Source organism: Scardinius erythrophthalmus (assembly GCF_964197995.2).
Source record: "Scardinius erythrophthalmus genome assembly, chromosome: 14".
NCBI classification, from domain to species: domain Eukaryota; kingdom Metazoa; phylum Chordata; class Actinopteri; order Cypriniformes; family Leuciscidae; genus Scardinius; species Scardinius erythrophthalmus.
This window is the reverse complement of record NC_138234.1, coordinates 16139342-16157490: the sequence shown is the minus strand read 5'-3', so window position 1 is coordinate 16157490 and position 18149 is coordinate 16139342. Positions and strand designations below refer to the sequence as shown.

Genomic DNA, 18149 nt, shown 5'->3' with positions numbered 1-18149 from the left:
CTTATGCTCCATCGCCTTCCCTTTGCCGCCTTATTATATCCTTTTACTCCATGTTTAATCAGCATTTATTAATCAGTATTATCTTTTATGCAGTGATTCAATAGACTGCAGTGTTTGTAGAATGTGCTTTGCCGAGCTGTAAAATTGTTATGCGAATTGCTTGTTAACTGCAGATTACTGGTTACTACAGTGCGCATAAAACCACGGTGGCGAGCAGGATGAGGGCCGTGATAGAACGGCGCGAGGCCGGTGGCGGGATCACTGATGAGCGACATCTGTGAAGCGCACCGGTCTCGTATCACTGATGAGCGACATCTGTGAAGCGCACCGGTCTCGTACCTATATTTATATCTCTCACGGAGCTTAAAAGGAGGAGCGACGACAGTGAAGGATGAGAGAGGCCAGGCCTGGATTTTATTTGATGTTTTGTTTTTGTCTGTATTTTAGTTTTTGTATTTGTATATTTTTTATTAAAATTGTTGATTGTTCGCCGGTTCCCGCCTCCTCCTTGCCATAACATCTTCATTTAAGATGGCTTTATTGGGTATACATATCACTGATACAAGCCACTAAAAATGTAATTGTAATTTAATTGTAGAAATCTGGAAGCCATAGAAAGAATACATTTATTACAAGCTTTATATTTTGTTTACCTTTCCAACCCCGTAAGACCTTCGTTCATCTTCGGAACATAAATTAAGATTATTTTTTTTATTAAATCTGAGAACTGTTTCACTCCTCCATAGGCTTCTAAGACATTATAACTTGCTGGCCCAGAAAATGTATTAAATACATCGTTAATATAGTCCAAGTGACTACAGTGGCTCAATCTTAAGTTTATAAAGCGACAAGAATACTTTCTGTGCGCAAAAAAAAAAAAAAAATAACAACTTTATTCCACTATTCATTTCCTTCTCTCTGGGCCTCGAGTCTTTTCAGGTAGTATAACTGCACAGCGCTTCTGTGTTGTACGTCACACGCATCACACACATTACCAGCGTCAGCCAATAGTGAGCCTACGTGTGACCAGCGTGTGACGTACAACACAGAAGCGCTGCGCAGTTATACTACGTGAAAAGACTTGTCCCCTGACAAGATGGCCGCCGTCGAACCTGTGCCTGTTCCTGTTTCTGAGCTGGTGTCTGTTCCTGACCCTGTGTCTGTCCCTGTTCCTGAGCCGGTGTCTGTTCCTGAGCAGGTGCCTGTTCCGTGGCCGCCCGAGGGGTCGTCTCCACCGTGGCCACCCGAGGGGTCGTCTCCGCCGTGGCCGCCCGAGGGATCATCAACTGTCCGCTAGGGGGTTATGTCACAGTGTCTGGTTTGTGTTTCCCTGGGTGTCCACTAGAGGTCTCTCTTCCTTACTGTCGCCATTCATTCTGGAACTGCATTTCCCACGATGCTTTGTCTGTTCTCATCACTCATCATTGCACGCAGCTGTTTCCCATTACATTGTTTAGTTTCTGTGTATAAATACCCTGTCTGTTTCAGTCCATATCACGGAGTCGTTGTATTGTCACCACACTTCTGAGGTCTGTTTCTAGTCTGTTCTCGTTTTGTTTCTCGTTCATTTGTGTTTGGATTGATTATATGGACTTTGACCCCTGCCTGGATGACTACGATTTTGGATTATACTTTAACCACTACTGCCATACTGCTTTTGGATCTACCTACTTTCCTGTGTGTCCCCGTGACAATTACAGTGAGCTGCATATTTATTATTAACATTAAATTGGCTGAATATGACAGGGTTTTCTTCCTAACTGTTTCCCTAGCAGTATCTATGATTACAGTAAGGTTAGAAGCATTTTTATATTTGCATGCGGCATTGCTTCCATCTGAACAATATTTGGGTCATGAGCTTCTAGTTGAGAAACACTGCTCTAGTAATTTTAGTAAAAAAAAGTAATTTTGCTTCTTAGGTCATAACACTTGAGTATACTATGTCATCATCTTCCTTGCGTTTCTGTAAGAAAACACACAAGTAAAATCAGGAACAGTGTTGATGAAAAGATGCAAAACTGGAGAAAGAGGTTATTTTTTCAGATGTTTTATGGTGTGTACTTTACTCTACACCTTTTACCTATTTATTTATTATTCTCAGGTAAGGTAAAGAAAGTCTAATCTGACCTAAACCATAAGCATTCAAAAGGTACTTACAATTTGGTCAGAAGACTCCTCTGTGGTATGTTCTCATTAAAAGTCTTCCAGCATCATAAATCTAAGTCTCAGTAGGCAAATTTTGTAATTAAATTTATTTTAATTGGTTACTTTTCTTTTTATAATAAACCAAAATATAAAGGCACTGGCATATCAGTATCCCCGAGGCAATCAGTTCATCAGTCTTTTATACTCCTGTTGTTTACAACAGGCGTTAGGTTGATACTCCTTCAAAGTTTCCCAGATCCTTCTCCAGGCAAGTGCAAACGGTCCACCTCTTCATGTCCTTGAACTCCAGTAAACTCAACTAAGATGGCCGAGTTCATTTAAAGTTCTAGGAGTTCTCTAGCGCTCACACATAATCACACTTTTCTGCTCCTCTCAACATGGGATGGCACAGTCACATATACATACATAACCAATTACTGTATCTATGCCAAAACTATATAAGCTATCTTTAACAAACAAAATAAATAACAACATTGAATGCAATGCATTATATCCAATACATTGGCTAAATATGTGTAATAAAAAGGCATCTACAATAAACAAGGAGGCAGGTAATTGCATTCTCTTGATATTATACAACACCCCTTCATGCAATTATCCTGACTCTTTATCCTTCATTCTCATAATTGTAGCACAAACTTTGTTCACTTCATCAAACTTTACCAAATAACATGGACATTTGTCCATCATTCTTAAATAGACTGGTTTGTTACAGTTCATGCAATATTTCACCCAGTGTTGTTTTCTGGTTCCCATAACATAAATAATCAATTATATTTCTTTTGTAATTGTATTAAAATTATTTATGTATCAAGGGGCAAAACTTTGTGCTCTGCTTGTTTATCATGTATTAGGCCAATTTGGATCTCAAAAAGAATCCATTACTACAAGCACCCTGTCTTCCCCTTAGAGCCGCGGCTCCTCCCCCGGCTCAGCATCAGACAAGGTCTGCAGAAGCCCAGCTAGGGGATTCGCTTCCAAGTGAAGTACCTTGGAAACGTGCCGCTGACATCTCCTCGGATCTTTAGGGCACAAAGTTAGTATCTGGGGTATGATGGGTTTTCTTGCCCCAACTACAAGTTCAAACATCTCCCTAGGTTTGATAATGCCCATCTCCCATCTCTCAAGTTAATAATGTCCATCTTTAAACCTTTTATATTTTAAATTCAATTTACGAGTTCATCTTTTAACATGCCCTACGGTCACAAGAGTTTCTTCTTCAATTAGCATAGCATATACTTTAATTTCCTTAATATATTATATACATTCAAAGTCCACTGAAGCCAATGAATTCTTTAATTCATAAAGATTTAAAAATATTTCAAAAGCAAAACCAACAACGTTTTCAGTAATTTCTATAAATTATCTTAACATCCCCATTATAAGGTTCACACTTTGTTGCATCAGTATTTGGTGGCATCACACACATTTTAAATCTTCAAGAATTAACCCAATAATTAAATTGTCTTATCAGGAGTTCTCGCCCTAAATGTCTCCTTAATTAAATCTAAAAGGTATAATCTTTTCTAACCCCGGATTTGTTTGTTACTATAGTATAATACCTTTTCACATAATACAATTAAAATATTATTTATTCATTTACAATAATATATTTAGTTTTCTTAAATCAACATGTATTTATCAGTCAGTAAAAACCATAAATACTTGGCATTATAGATTACATAAAATTATTAGATTTTATCATAAGTATATTCGTGTTTACAATATCAAACACCCACTTCATAATAGTCCTTTTAGTTCTACGGGTTTTTTTTTTTTTTTAATTTATTTAAAAGTAATAATATTTACCAGGATTTCCCAAAAGGTTTAACTGGCCCCAGCTAAGGTGTCAGTGCTGGTGGATGCAGAGTGGCCGTTTCTTGCTATTACAGTCTATCTTGTTTTACAGTCTATTTCCGCCCCCTTCTTTGGAAGGGTTCCAGATTCAGTCAAGGCCATTTGGTGCTCTTGCATGGATCATAATTAGAGCTTGTTTGTCCTCATCTGCTCTCTTGCTGTTCTCAAACACCTGCATGATAAGCCTGCATCCAGGAGTGGCAATCAGGTCAACATTACAATATGTCTACTAGCACCTATTATTTATAATGAGCTAATTTTCATAATAAATTAACTGTAAGTTGTTTTCTCCACTCTTCTACAAGTTGATTGACCATCCTTGTCCAGTTTCTCTCCCAATTTTTCTAGTCTTTCTAGTCTTCTTTCTGCATATTAAAATACTTTAATATAACAGATACTGCAATATTTTCCATAATCCTAATCTATTTTATGTAACTCTCATTAAATATTATTGGCCTTACATGCTCCATATGCTATCATGTATTCATGATTTAATATCACTCTTCGTTTCTAAAAAGAAATACTGTCTATTTTCATTTTTTATTTTATCATGATATTTAGGATGATGTTTAAAAATAACCCATGTTTTATATCATTTTTCATTTCTCACTCTTAGTACAAGTAGGAGGTATTAGCCCCCTATCCATGTATTATTTTATCTTATATTACCATTATCTCTTGGTTATTTTTCCTTCTAGCCAATGCTAGAATATTCTTCAATATTCTTCACATTATTTAATAATTTTCAAAATATTAGTTTCATTATCACCAAATAAGTCTCCATAACTGTATTAAGACTTATAGGATTTCCTTCTATGCCATTTTCTAAATTACATTCTTACACAATTCATATTTAATTTGTCCATGAATGTTCTTCTTAAACTTTGCTAAGACTGACTATACGGTTGCAGTGTTTACAGATGTCTTTTCATTTTCCCCAAATATTCCAGTTCTAACCAAATGTATACTTTTCTCTCTTATCGACAAAATCTTAATTTCCTGTAATGTTGCACAGTGAATAATCTTCGTTTACCTTCCTATTAAATATTTCTATCAGGACATTCACTTCAAAACATCTTGTTCTTTCTGTTTGTAATACTAATATCATTGTTGTTGTTTTTTATTATTTACATCACCTAATTTACATCACCTATTTGCTAGTGCTTTATACGGTGGTTTCATCAGGCAAGATTTTGCAGATATGAGAATCCCATAATTTCAGTAGTTCCATAGTGCACTATTCAAATGTTCTTTATGTACTATTAAATATATTTTTCCACTTTCTATATTTTATACCAAAAAGCTTTAGTTCACTTAAATCGCTTGTACAGTTAGGCTACAGTAAAATCAACAAAATGCCAAATTGCTGCTACATTCATAATAATTTAAACAATCAATAATTATCATTTACCCACAGCAATTGATTTATATTAGCAGTATTTTTCTATATTGCAGCATTATTCTTCCCTCTTTTTGGACTATTTCCTTTAATTGTTTTTGATTAAGTAAATTCCAAAGTATCACTCTACCCACATCAAAAACTTTTAATATTTTACTGATTTGTTAATCTTGTGCCAGCTCTTTCTCTTGGCACAGGCAATCGAGGTGCTTTGCTGGTCCTGTTCACTATTTCCTTGAAGACCAGCCTGAAGTGCTGAGTGAACCTCTGCTAGCAGGCTCTCCCCCTTCCAGAAGTTCACTGGCACACAGGATCAGCTCTGCCTTTCAATCATGTCATTTGGACTTTTTTTTTTTTAAAATATATTATGCATTTACTCACATTCCCCCTTTTTGGGAGATTTTTTATTGTGATACATTCTTACGCTATATTGTAAATAGCTTTTAGCAATTGTTTCCATTAACCATTCTCACTTTGGTTGGAATATTTTGCCTTCTTCAAAGCAAGATTTTAGGCTCTCTAGTTTTGTCCCAAGTCTCCTGGGACAAAACCAGCAGCCACTTGCTTTGTACGTCATTTGTATTTATTTCAATATATTATGACCATATTTACGACGCTAGAAATACCCAGCTGTTTCCAAGTCTGATTTCTTTGTACACCTTTGTTCGGTAATTTTGCCTTAAATGGTTAAATCACCAAAGGTTGTGGCAAATTCAAAGTTCTTTTTGGTTCAGGTCTCAAAGAAGTTTCTCAGAGTCGAGGTTCCAGGTCAGAAGAATTAACTTTATTGACAAGCAACAAAGTGAGAAGCCGGCTGGCCATCCGGACATCTGATCTTACAATGGTCTGCACTCTGGTCTTATACATTATTCTTATCTCTTGGTGTCCAATTAGCGTTAGTGTAGTTATCTTTTTCTTTTGGCTCCACCTTGGCACTTCGCCACGATTGGAAACACCTGCATCGATGTTTCATTTCTATTGGTGGCCATATTTCACGCATGCGCTTTTTTGATAATGACTTTGCATATGGTTTTTGGGTACTTTTCCATCTCTAGTCTCATTCAACCTTTCACCCAGTTTTTCTGTCTTGTCCTCACACGACTCTTTCCCAGTTTTTATCCTCACATACACTTTTGACATGTTCTGTGTTTCCCATCATTTTGTCCCCTTTTGACTTGTTCTCTCTGCTTCCCATAATTTTAGGCCTCCCACATCTTAGGCCTAGTTCCTTTAATATTTATATCATGCATTTGGACTCATGTATGAGACAGATGAAATTCTCCAACAGTCAATGCCCCAAATTCTATGCCTATTGCCTACCATATATACCAGCAAATTACTTTGGTTAATGTCTTTCAAACATTCATCATATTTAGTCCACTGCAACCCTGTTACATAAACAGTATGCATCCATGTGCTCGCTGATAGTCACTGTGTCATTCATTATTACTTTAAGGATAACTCATCCTACAGTCCTGGCAGACAACAACACACTAGGTTCTTTCATTGTTTGTTGACAATCTTCTTTTTCAATTTATCATTAAATTAACCTAACCCCAGTCCTGATAAAACCTCTCTAGTTATCTCTAACTTAACAAGCTTTTCTTTATCTTTATCTTAATCATACTTTTATTGTTAAATTTCATTTGTCACCTTGTTTTTTTTGTTTTTCTTTTAAATCAGAGGAAATATTCTAATAACTCCAAGTTTCTTAGTCAACTATCCTCATTTTTATTATTATTTTTACATCTGTAAATGGCTAATCTCCATGTAAGCTTATTCAGACATTTCTCAGTCACTTTGCATGCAGTACTTGTTGATTTTCAGTTTGTTAAATAGCTGTAAAATGAAAAATATTAATTTCATTTATCACATCTTGCCTACAACTTTTATTAGTAGGCTATTAACAGCTGTTCTTGCATTTTGATCACTCTGCTGCATATCTTAATACTTTATATTAAAACAAACTCATTTCAGTTAATCAATATTCAAACCTTGTCTTTGTTCTAAATATCCTCAAACTATGTGGTCAGTCTAAAGCAGTCACTATCTCTTTCACCGTAGTAATAATTATACATTTACTTTTGTTATGTAAGTTATTATTTTATCATTATTATTTTTTTTTTCTAAATTCATTCCGACAATCCATCCGCTTTCTCTATCTATGTTTCTTCCGGCTTCTCCCGTTATAGGGGTCACCACAGTGGATCATCCACATATCTGTTTGGCATTGGGGTTAACAACAAGTTACTTTCCTTGTGCGACCCAGCATTGAGTGTGCAGTGCACTCATGCAATGCCAGTCACTAGGACTTCCTACAAATCCATGAACTACTATAATATGTAACCCACTTAATTATTTTAATATCTTATTTCTTGTTCACTATATTTAACCTCCATATTTGACTTTTAAACAACTCCATTATAATTGTGGCATATCTTTACAATAGCATTATATCTTTAACATATACAATAGTAATATTATAATGTCTGTCCCCATTTAGGAATATGTACCTTGTTATCAGTCAAAACTTAAGCTGTTAAATTTGGTCCAATATCTGTTATATATTATAAATTCTGTTTCCGTTTCTCTACTTTTCTTCAAGTCAAGCTAGCTTATCAGCTGTAATAATATCATATCTCTGTGTTTTCTTTAAAATTGTCTGGTTGGGCTAAAAGGTTCAGAAAAAGGTTTAGTCTATACAAGAGGTTAAGTCCCCCCAACATTTTTTAAAGCTTTAGAGCTAAATCAGTTTGTTTACCTGGCAGTCTATTTTCCGTTTTACAAAACAGTTTAAATCAAACCCTGTTTCTCTCCATGTATTGCTGGCATGTCTGGTAAAACTCCCGTCGAGTGACCTTGAGATACTCCCCTGAGCTCTGCCTGCTATGACTCCCCCTCTCATGCTTATTTTTTTTACTTCAAATTGAAATCTTCAGTCTTCAGTGCACATAGTTTCACAAACAAGTGTACTTTTTTTAAGAAACCTCTTTCCTTTTTTATGACTTTTTAATCTGGCTATTAATAGTTGTTACAGCATAAGATGTCAATCGTCCTTTTATTATAATGTTTTGCTTTTATTTTTATTTTATTTTTCTTCCTCACTGCAGTGTTTCCACATTTGAGGCTCTCTAACTGTAGTTGTTCGTCAAATGAAGCATATCTTTTGACCTCGGAACTTGGAATATCTTTTGCACAGAACTGCTATACTTTTTCTCAGAAGCAAGGTATGTTTTTATTTTTATTTTATTTTATTAATTGATATCATATTGTATTAATATCAATATTCAAATGTCCTAATGTTTTTGTCTCATTAGTCTAGTTATAATCGCACTAGATACTTAGGGTAAAGTTACTGACAATACAACAGCAGTGAAGCAACACTTTAGTGACTTAAATCTCTTTTTAAAACATTTTATTTTAGGATTTACATGATTGTCCATTTTATTTGTTTATATTTGTATTTAAAATGTGTAGTTTTCCTTCTTGTGTTTGCCTGTAAAGCGCTTTGAGAAAGCAACTTTTAAAGGTGCTATATAAAATAAATGCATTATTATTAATACTTGGGTAAAGCTGGTTTTATATTCGCACATTCGGCACAAACTACAACACATTTTTTTTTTCCCTATAGAACTCAACGTCTTTCACATGGCTGCTTTAATTGCCCTAACATTTCAGCTTATTCCGGTTTAGTTTAATTAAATGTGTAAATATGCTTCATTATTTGCTAGCAATAACATGTTTTAATGTAACCCATTAAGCTATGTATTTTATGCGTATAAACCACTTCATATTCCAAAATCTAAAACTCTTAAACTCAAACTCGTTAAACATTAATAATCTTTTGTATATATACTTATTAAATCCTCAAACTTGACTTCCTAGACAATTTTAACAACTTCTACAGCTTTTAAACAGTTTTGCTTTATTGGGACCTCAATCAAATTATTAAATTTAAATTTCACTGTCCAGGGTGTTTCCTTGGCTATCTTGAGCGGCTGGAATGCATTTCAAATCCTTTAAAACCTTCTACCATTACACTCTAAAAAATGCTGGGTTGTTTTTTAACCCAGAATGCTGGGTCAAGTCTGTTGGGTAATTTTGTTGGGTTATTTTATCACATTTTAAACACCTTTGGGTAGTTTTAATTTTCCAGTTTTTGGGTTAAACCTGCTGGGTCGCAACGCTGGGTTGTTTCACGAGCTTCCCGCCTTGGAGATGTTTAAATTCGCTCCCAAGCTGTCATTTTGAGAGGACAAAGGGGCAAAGCAGCTGGGTGCAACTGTTTTAAGGTAAGTTTATATAATGTTTTATTTTATTCTTTATTAATATTTAGTTTGAATTAGCACAATTATAACTTTTTTCGCACCAATAATTCTTAAACTTATATAGTCAGACTAAAATTGGTGATGCAACTTGTACGACAAACAGTTACCTCAGAATCAGATATTGACTCGCATAGTCATTTTAATGTGAGACGACAGATTAATACAGTTAATGATTCTGTATCACACGGAACTATGAAATATGTGAATATCTGTGAAAACAGAGGAAAGAGTCGTTTCTGTCACTGACAAGCGAATTGAACAAAGTGAGTCGAGTCACTCAAAACAAAACAATTGAGTAATATGACTCGCTGCTCTTAGGTAAAACGCCTGCAATTGTCCTTACCGACATGTAAAAAACATAAAAAGTAGCCTACGTAAATGTCGTGGGACCGCAGGTATAAAAGAAACTACCATCTTGTTCAATAAACCTGTTCACACTTCCAAGTTTGAAACAAAATGATTCCCGGAAATGAATCGACTTATCAGCACCGCGAACACTTTCAAAGTGCGTGCGTGTGCGTGCATCACTTGCCGTGGGTTGGACCAGTGAGGTGATTTGGTGTGGTACAAAAAGTATTTTTTACATAGGCTACATAAATTCGTTTTTGGTAAGTGGTGTAATTTAAAATTTCGTTTTTTTTCCTAGTTAGAAAACCATATGGATATGAACTCTTCTCTTCGAGTGGCAGTTACCCAGTCTTATCGACAAGTTTAACGGTAAGTTCATGTTTAGCTGCTTTTGACTGCCTGTGATAATCAACTCAACCTCGCGGAACTTAACGCATATACATTTGATCCGTGCTTAAATATAGGTAGGCTGCCAACTTCTTAATTTAGCAATTTATACCTAAGCTTGTGGTTCGATTCCGATCTTGATTCAATGTCGATTCATTTGGATAAATATCAGTATGTTCATTTTTTAATGAACCTACTATTCAAACCTATTATAGTATGGCCCTACTATTCTTTTTATTTTTTTTTTTTTCAACTTTAGTGTGTTGTGTTGCTGTTTGCATAAAAAAGATCTGTAAGGTTACAAAAATCAGTCACTCCAAAGGGAGATAGCCTATTTTATGTAACAGAATTTTAAGGATTGCAATTAATTTAGAAAAATTTAATCAGTCTTTGGAAAATATTCCACAAGGTGATGTTTGTTGTTTTAAATCTTCAATACAACATAAAAGGCAAGGTATTTAGTATCATTATTGCATATTTATTTTTTATGTCTGTAGCTTACTGCACAAACTTTAGTATATGTGTTGTAGCTGGTCCTGTTTCTGAGATGTTATGTCTCTTTTCTGCAGAGAATAGAGGTGATTTTGCTCTTTTGGTCCTTCCCCTTCTTCTTCCTGCCACAGTGTATTGGTCAGAAGGTAAATCGGCCATCTATTGACGAAGCTAGAAAGGCTTTCGTTGATCTTCATCTAGTAAGTATAAAACCGCATAACTGCTATTTAAATTGCATTGTAACCTGTCTGGAACTGCCTGTGCATTACGCAAGGGATACTGTACATCCAGCCAGTTGATATTGCAGAATAAACTTCAACAGGGTAATCAACACAAAGTGGAGGGATCTCATATCACCCTGAAGGAGTTTATTTTGTGATGAAAACTGACTGGATGTACATTACCTCAAAACAATTCCTGTTAAGCAACAGTCCTAGACAGTGTTTGATCCTAGACAAAAAAAAACAAGATCAAACAAGACATAATGTAAAGCATACCACTTATTATATGGCTTTTCACCAAATAAAAATATTTATTGTTGAAATCATGATAAACTCCATTTCATGATAAACTTCACACAGTTATTGAACTGAATTGAATCAACACTGAACTGACTTCAACTGAATAATGAAACCGTTACCATTTAAACTCTGTATTTTTGTGTTTATTTTCTTTTATAGGTCGGAACGAACATGGTGGAGTTTCTAAACCGGGCAGAGTCTACATAACCCGTGTCTAAGAGTCGTCTTCTTCTTCGGAGTCAAAAAAAAGTAAATTTCACTGTGTACATACTGTAAAATAGGCCTACAATTTTGCACATCTGTGAATTTCACTTTAATTTCCTTTAATTAAAGAATTAAATGGTATAAATGACATTGTTCAAAACTAATTTTCTTTCTTTCTTAACTGTATTTGACTTTATTTAACTATACTTGTGTACATTTTTGCATATTTTAAAAATGATTTTGCATTCGCTGACTTTAAAATGAATTGTCTGTTGATTTCACTGCGTATTTAGACCGTTACACATGTAATAGTTAAACGTATAAATGTCATTGTTCAGAACTAATCTTCTTTCTTTCTTTAATTGTATTTGACTATTTAATACTTGATGTATTTTTAAATGATTTTGCATTTGCTGAATTTAAAATATAATTGTCAATGTCACTGTATTTAAACCGTTAAACATGTAATAGTTTCAGAACTAATCTTTATTTATTTATTAAAACTGACAATATTGAACTACTTTTGATGTCAGCACTAAATGATTTTTGCATTTAAATTTAATGTGCAGTTTGTTGTCATTGTTGCCAATTTTAACACATTTGTGAATGTCAGTTGACAAGCATTAAAAATTATTTTAAGTCTAAACATGTTCTTCATTGTTTCTTAATTCAAAGTTTTACAGTAAAGCACAGGTGAAATTATAAGAAAAATAAAAATAACCCAGCAAAAATAACCCAGAATAGCAAACCCATTAATGGTAAAAAAAATTACTACATCTTGGGTTTCTAGACAACCCAGCCTGCTGGGTTAAAATGTCACTGGGTTAATTTAACCCAGCATGTGTTCTGTCCAATATTTACCCAGCACTGGGTTGCCAATTGGGTTGTTTTTAACCCAGCCAATTTTAGAGTGTAGTATAACCCGATCTCACGGGAAAACGTACAAATTCTACAAGGTGGCTAATTCGTAAGAATTCATACGACCTCACTCGTACGAATTAGTAAGATTTTTGCAAAATCGTTCATATTTTACGAATTGCCCAATTCGCATGAATTCATACGAATGACCTACTCCTGACCCCGCCCCTAAACCTACCCATCACGTGGGTTTAGACAAATCGTACAAATTCGTACGAGTGAGGTCGTACAAATTCGTACGAATTAGCCATCTTTTTATCATTCGTACGAATTCGTACGAATTGGTCGTGAGATAGTGTTGTCTCTGCTGTAGTCATTATTTTAAATTTTGTTCAAGACTAAAGTAGCCAATAAAATATGAAATATTCTATTTATGTTTGTTTGTTTGTCCACTTATGTAATTTACATATTTATTTATTACTTCGTATTATTCATATTATTTAGTTGTTACTATCTTTTACTATCTTTCTCTCAGTAATCGGTCATTATATTTGTCTTTATCTAAGACAGATACACGTTTGTCTTGTAGCGAAATCTCAGCTCACCTATATGCATTTTCTAATGCTTTAACCTCCTGTCAGCATAGGCACTATATGGTTATGTAATTTTTAACTCCTACCTGTTTACTTATGTTTGCAGTACGACTTGACATGATTTATAAGTCTAATATTCCTGCTTATAAACTATTCTTCATTGAATGTTGGGTTAAAAGTCAGACTAGCATAGTCTAAGTCCCAGTGTCTTTTTCCATCTCTTCTTCTGGACTCTGAAACTTCTCTTTACCATTAACGCTCTCTTGTCTTTTGAAGTTCTTACTGACTTCTTACGGTACCTAAGTCTCGCTTCAGAAACTAATTTTTGTTTTTAATGACACTAGTACTTGTTCTAAAATTTTAGCCACTTTTCTACTTAAAGGGTGTAATGGAATTTTTTGATTTTCATTGATTGCAGTATGAATCTCCATTTGCAGTAAGACTTTGAAATAATATTATAGCTGACTTGTGTTTCTGAACTTATGTGAACACTGTGAGACAAAGGGGGAGACAGCTGAGAAGGGAACCTCTGACCCCTTGGGATCAGAGGTGGTCCCATTTGGGACTTCTGAGTTTGTAGGAATAAACTCAGAAGAATTAGATCACTAGAGAACCTGTCCTTCTATAGATAAGAGCCGGCCTGTAAGAGACCTTGGAAAAGATATAAAGGCTCTGTTTCTTCCTCCCTCGTTGTCGCACTTGTTCCACAGACTGTACTCTTGACTTCTGTGTGGCAGCTGGGCCTTCTTGCAAGAATAAAATACTTTTAATGATCATTTGAATTTCAGAGTGTCTCTTACGCAGTGACGATTGTTTAATGAGAATTTTTGCCATAACAAGGGATACTCCAGTTTTTTTTGGAAATAGGCTCATTTTACAACTCCCCCAGAGTTAAACAGTTGAGTTTTACCGTTTTCGAATTCATTCAGCCGATCTCCGGGTCTGGCGGTACCACTTTTAGCATAGCTTAGCATAGATCATTGAATCGGACAGGACCATTAGCATCTCTCTCAAAAAAATGACCAAAGAATTTCGATATTTTTCCTATTTAAAACTTGACTCTTCTGTAGTTACATCGTGTACTAAGACCGACGGAAAATGAAAAGTTGTGATTTTCTAGGCTGATATGGCTAGGAACTATACTCTCATTCCTGCGTAATAATCAAGAAACTTTGCTGCCATATACCATGAGTGCAACAGGCGTAATGATATGACGCAGCATGTTGCTTCGAGCGCATCATTCTGCACACAGGATTCGCGTTGGTGCTTTGCCGCTCTGTATTCAAGCCTTAATACTTTTGCGCAATGAAAATTAAGATTATTAATGGTCTTGCTTGTGCTGTCCTATCTACCTTTTTTTCCCACTATAACAATATTTGCTGCTGAATTATCCACAAACCTCATTTATAATAGCATTTTAATGAAACGAGAGAGTGATAGAAGAGATGTGCACTGTGTTATAATGCGCTGCTAATAACAACATCATATAATTTAATGTGTATACTTTAAAAAAAAGTGCATAGAGCTGCTAATTATATTTGCTGTTTGTTGATTTCCAAATATAAAACTTAAAATGTTTTCTGTGTGCGCATCTGTTCTTTTAGAACATTTTCATCTCATTTTAACAAAACCGTGATAATATTGATAATCGTTGTGATAATTTTGGTCACTATTCATACTTTGCACGTGACGTCACAAGTACTGGCTGGCGGGCAAGAATTTATTGAAAATGAATGACTTCCGGGCACTTTGCCGCTCTCGCCGGTGGCGGTGTGAACGCACAGTAACAGCTGTCGTCTTTTGCTAACAACAACAAAAGTGTGTGATATGTTGTTTTGAGGTTTGTGATATCTATGGTTTTCAATGAGAACCAGAGATGACCCAACAGTAGAGCTAGATTATTTACGGAGGAATTATTACTGCTCGATTATCTTAAAAAACCTTGTCTGCTTTACACAATCTAGCTACCTTGGAGTTAATCCTAGTCCAAAGTTATGCAGCTAGCTCGCTAATAGACTTGATAGCTACTAGAAAGACCTGGAACTACAGGACTCAACGTTGAAAATACCCGTTTGTTGCCCGCCAGGTATCCATGGTAGTCACGTGACTGCAAAGTATGAATAATCGTGATATGAAATTTTTTATTACAGAAACATTACATCCCTAGAGTGAATCAATCCAGTGTGTTTTCCTATGACGTGAGACGCTGATAGTCTCCAGGATCACTGTGACCCTACAAGCGATTTCGAGATGGATGTCAGATTAAGAAAAAAAACTTAAATAGACTATCTGAAAACTTTTTAAAAATATTGATTATGGCATTTATTGGCCGATCTCATACATAAATGCATCAAAATAATATTTTTATAGCAGTTATATTCTTTTTGATATTACATCATGGTTCACCTTTGTGTCTTTCCCTTTACATTTCTCTTTTTTTGTTTTACTGAAAATTAACCTTTCCTTACTTTCATTTTAGACCTGATGGAAGACAATGAGGAGAGGGAAGAACTGAATGAAGCGGAGGAGAAACATCATCATGTCAAAACTGGTGAAAAGTCTTTGAGTCGCTCACAGACTGAAAGTAATTTATTGAAAAGAAGAGCCAAAAAATCGTTCACCTGCCCTCAGTGTGGAAAGAGTTTCACACGAAAAGGAAACCTTAATGAACACATAAAACTCCACTCTGGAGAGAAGCCAAACACATGTGATCAGTGTGGGAAGAGTTACACATTAAAAGGAAACCTTAATAATCACATGAGAATCCACACTGGAGAGAATCTGCACACATGTGATCAGTGTGGGAAGAGTTTCACAAAAAAAGGAAGCCTTAATAATCACATGAGAATCCACACTGGAGAGAAGCCGCACACATGTGATCAGTGTGGGATTAGTTTCACATTAAAAGGAAGCCTTAATGTACACATGACAATCCACACTGGAGAGAAGCCGTACACATGTGATCAATGTGGGATTAGTTTCAGAATAAAAGGATCACTTAAGGAACACTTGACAATCCACACTGGAGAGAGGCCACACACATGTGATCAATGTGGGAAGAGTTTCAGAAAAGCATGCACTTTTAAAATACACATGCGCTGTCACTCCAGTGAAAGACCGTTTACCTGTGATCGATGCAGTAAAACATTTTTTAGGGCAGATGCGCTGAAGGACCACATGAGAATTCACACACAGGAGAAGCCTTACACGTGCTCTTTGTGTGGATATAGTTTTAGTCAGATGGGTTCTTTAAATTTACACCAGAAAAGACACAATGGTGTGAAGAATCACATGTGCTTTGATTGTGGGAAGACTTTTACTACAGATGCTGAACTGAAGCTGCATCAGAGAATTCACACTGGAGAAAAACCTTACAAGTGTTCACACTGTGACAAGAGATTTGCAACTTCACAATATCTGAAAATACATGAGAGGATCCACACTGGAGTGAAACCTTACAAGTGTTCACACTGTGACAAGAGTTTCAGTCAGTCAGGAAACCTGAAATCACACGAGAGGATCCACACTGGAGAGAAACCGTATCACTGCCCTCCGTGTGGGAAGAGTTTCAGACAATCATCTTCTCTACTCAATCATACAAAAAACAAATGTTTGAAATCATGTCTGAATTAATCTTCGGATCCATCACATTCAAATGTGACACTGTGTCCTCACCAAACAATAAAACTAAGCAATCAAATCTATCTCTTCTCTATAAATCTGCCCAGACCAGACACAACAAGTGACAGGACAATGAAACATTCAAAGTTATTACAATGAACAGAGTTCATCTTCAAGACCGAGATCAACATGAGTTTCTCCCAAATGAACAATATCTAAGAAGTTCTTGTATAAATGTTTACTTCATGATATAATACCAAATCATGCTTTATTATGATTTTTGTATTTTGTTAAATTTATATTTAAACATTTTAGAATAATGAACAGGAGTGGATTCTTAAGCTCCATCGCCTTCCCTTTGTCTTCTTATTATATCCTTTTACTCCATGTTTAATCAGCATTTATTAATCAGTATTATCTGTTATGCAGTGATTCAATAGACTGCAATGTTTGTAGAATGTGCTTCGCCGAGCTGTAAAATTGTTACACAAATGGCTTGTTAACTGTAGATTACTGGTTACTACAGTGCGCATAAAACCACGGTGGCGAGCAGGACGAGGCCGAGGGCCGTGATAGAGCAGCGCGAGGCCGGTGGCGGGATCACTGATGAGTGACACCTGTGAGGCGCACCGGTCTCGTATCTCTCACGGAGGAGTGGAAGCATAAAAGGAGGAGTGACGACAGTGAAGGATGAGAGAGGCCAGGCCTGGATTTTATTTGATATTTTGTTTTTGTCGTTACTTTCATTTTTGTATTTGTTTATTTTTTATTAAAATTGTTGATTGTTTGCCGGTTCCTGCCTCCTCCTTGCCATAACATCTAACCTTGTTACAACCACATTTGAGATTAGATTTGGATCTTCATTTAAGACAGCTTTATTGTCTTTATAGTCTTTTCACGTAGTATAACTGCGCAGCACTTCTGTGTTGTACGTCACACGCGTCACACACATGACCAGCGTCGGCCAATAGTGAGCCTACGTGTGACGTACAACACAGAAGTGCTGCGCAGTTATACTACGTGAAAAGACTCGAGGCCCAGATAGTCCAGGCGTTTTAGGAAAAAAGGGTTAACAAATTGCAACAGAATCAAACTCAACTGATTTTGTATCCTCAATATGTCCTGAGTAAGGAAAAAAAAAGCCCAGAAGAATCCCATTAGGGGAAGGTTCCGAAAAAGACCCAAATATATCCTATTCATACGCCTATTCATTATTTTTTTCACATGAATAGGGTAAAAAATTTAACCTTTAGATATCACCATGAAAATTACTGAGTTGATTACTTATATCAAGACAAACAAAAAATGTATTACAATTTTTTTTTAATTATTTGTTAACATGGACAAACGGTGCATAATCTAATTACTTATGTGC

The 18149-nt window shown here is 35.6% G+C and overlaps 1 protein-coding gene across 1 annotated transcript; it reads left to right on the top strand.

The window, feature by feature from the left end:
- Positions 1-1502: 1502 nt before the first annotated feature.
- LOC308702554 (uncharacterized protein) lies at positions 1503-16850 on the top strand. Its single transcript, XM_081385502.1, has 2 exons — positions 1503-1699; positions 15633-16850. Exons 1-2 carry the CDS (start codon positions 1588-1590, stop codon positions 16784-16786), a joined length of 1266 nt encoding a protein of 421 aa, XP_081241628.1. The 5' UTR covers positions 1503-1587; the 3' UTR covers positions 16787-16850.
- The last annotated feature ends 1299 nt before the right edge of the window (positions 16851-18149 follow it).

What these genes read in the sequence shown, in the direction of transcription:
- LOC308702554 (XM_081385502.1), top strand. Translation starts at nt 1,588, where the DNA reads ATGGACTTTGACCCCTGCCTGGATGACTACGATTTTGGATTATACTTT. An exon ending in GTGTCCCCGTGACAATTACA is followed by an intron (nt 1,700 to 15,632) that starts GTGAGCTGCATA and finishes CTTTCATTTTAG; the next exon opens with ACCTGATGGAAGACAATGAG.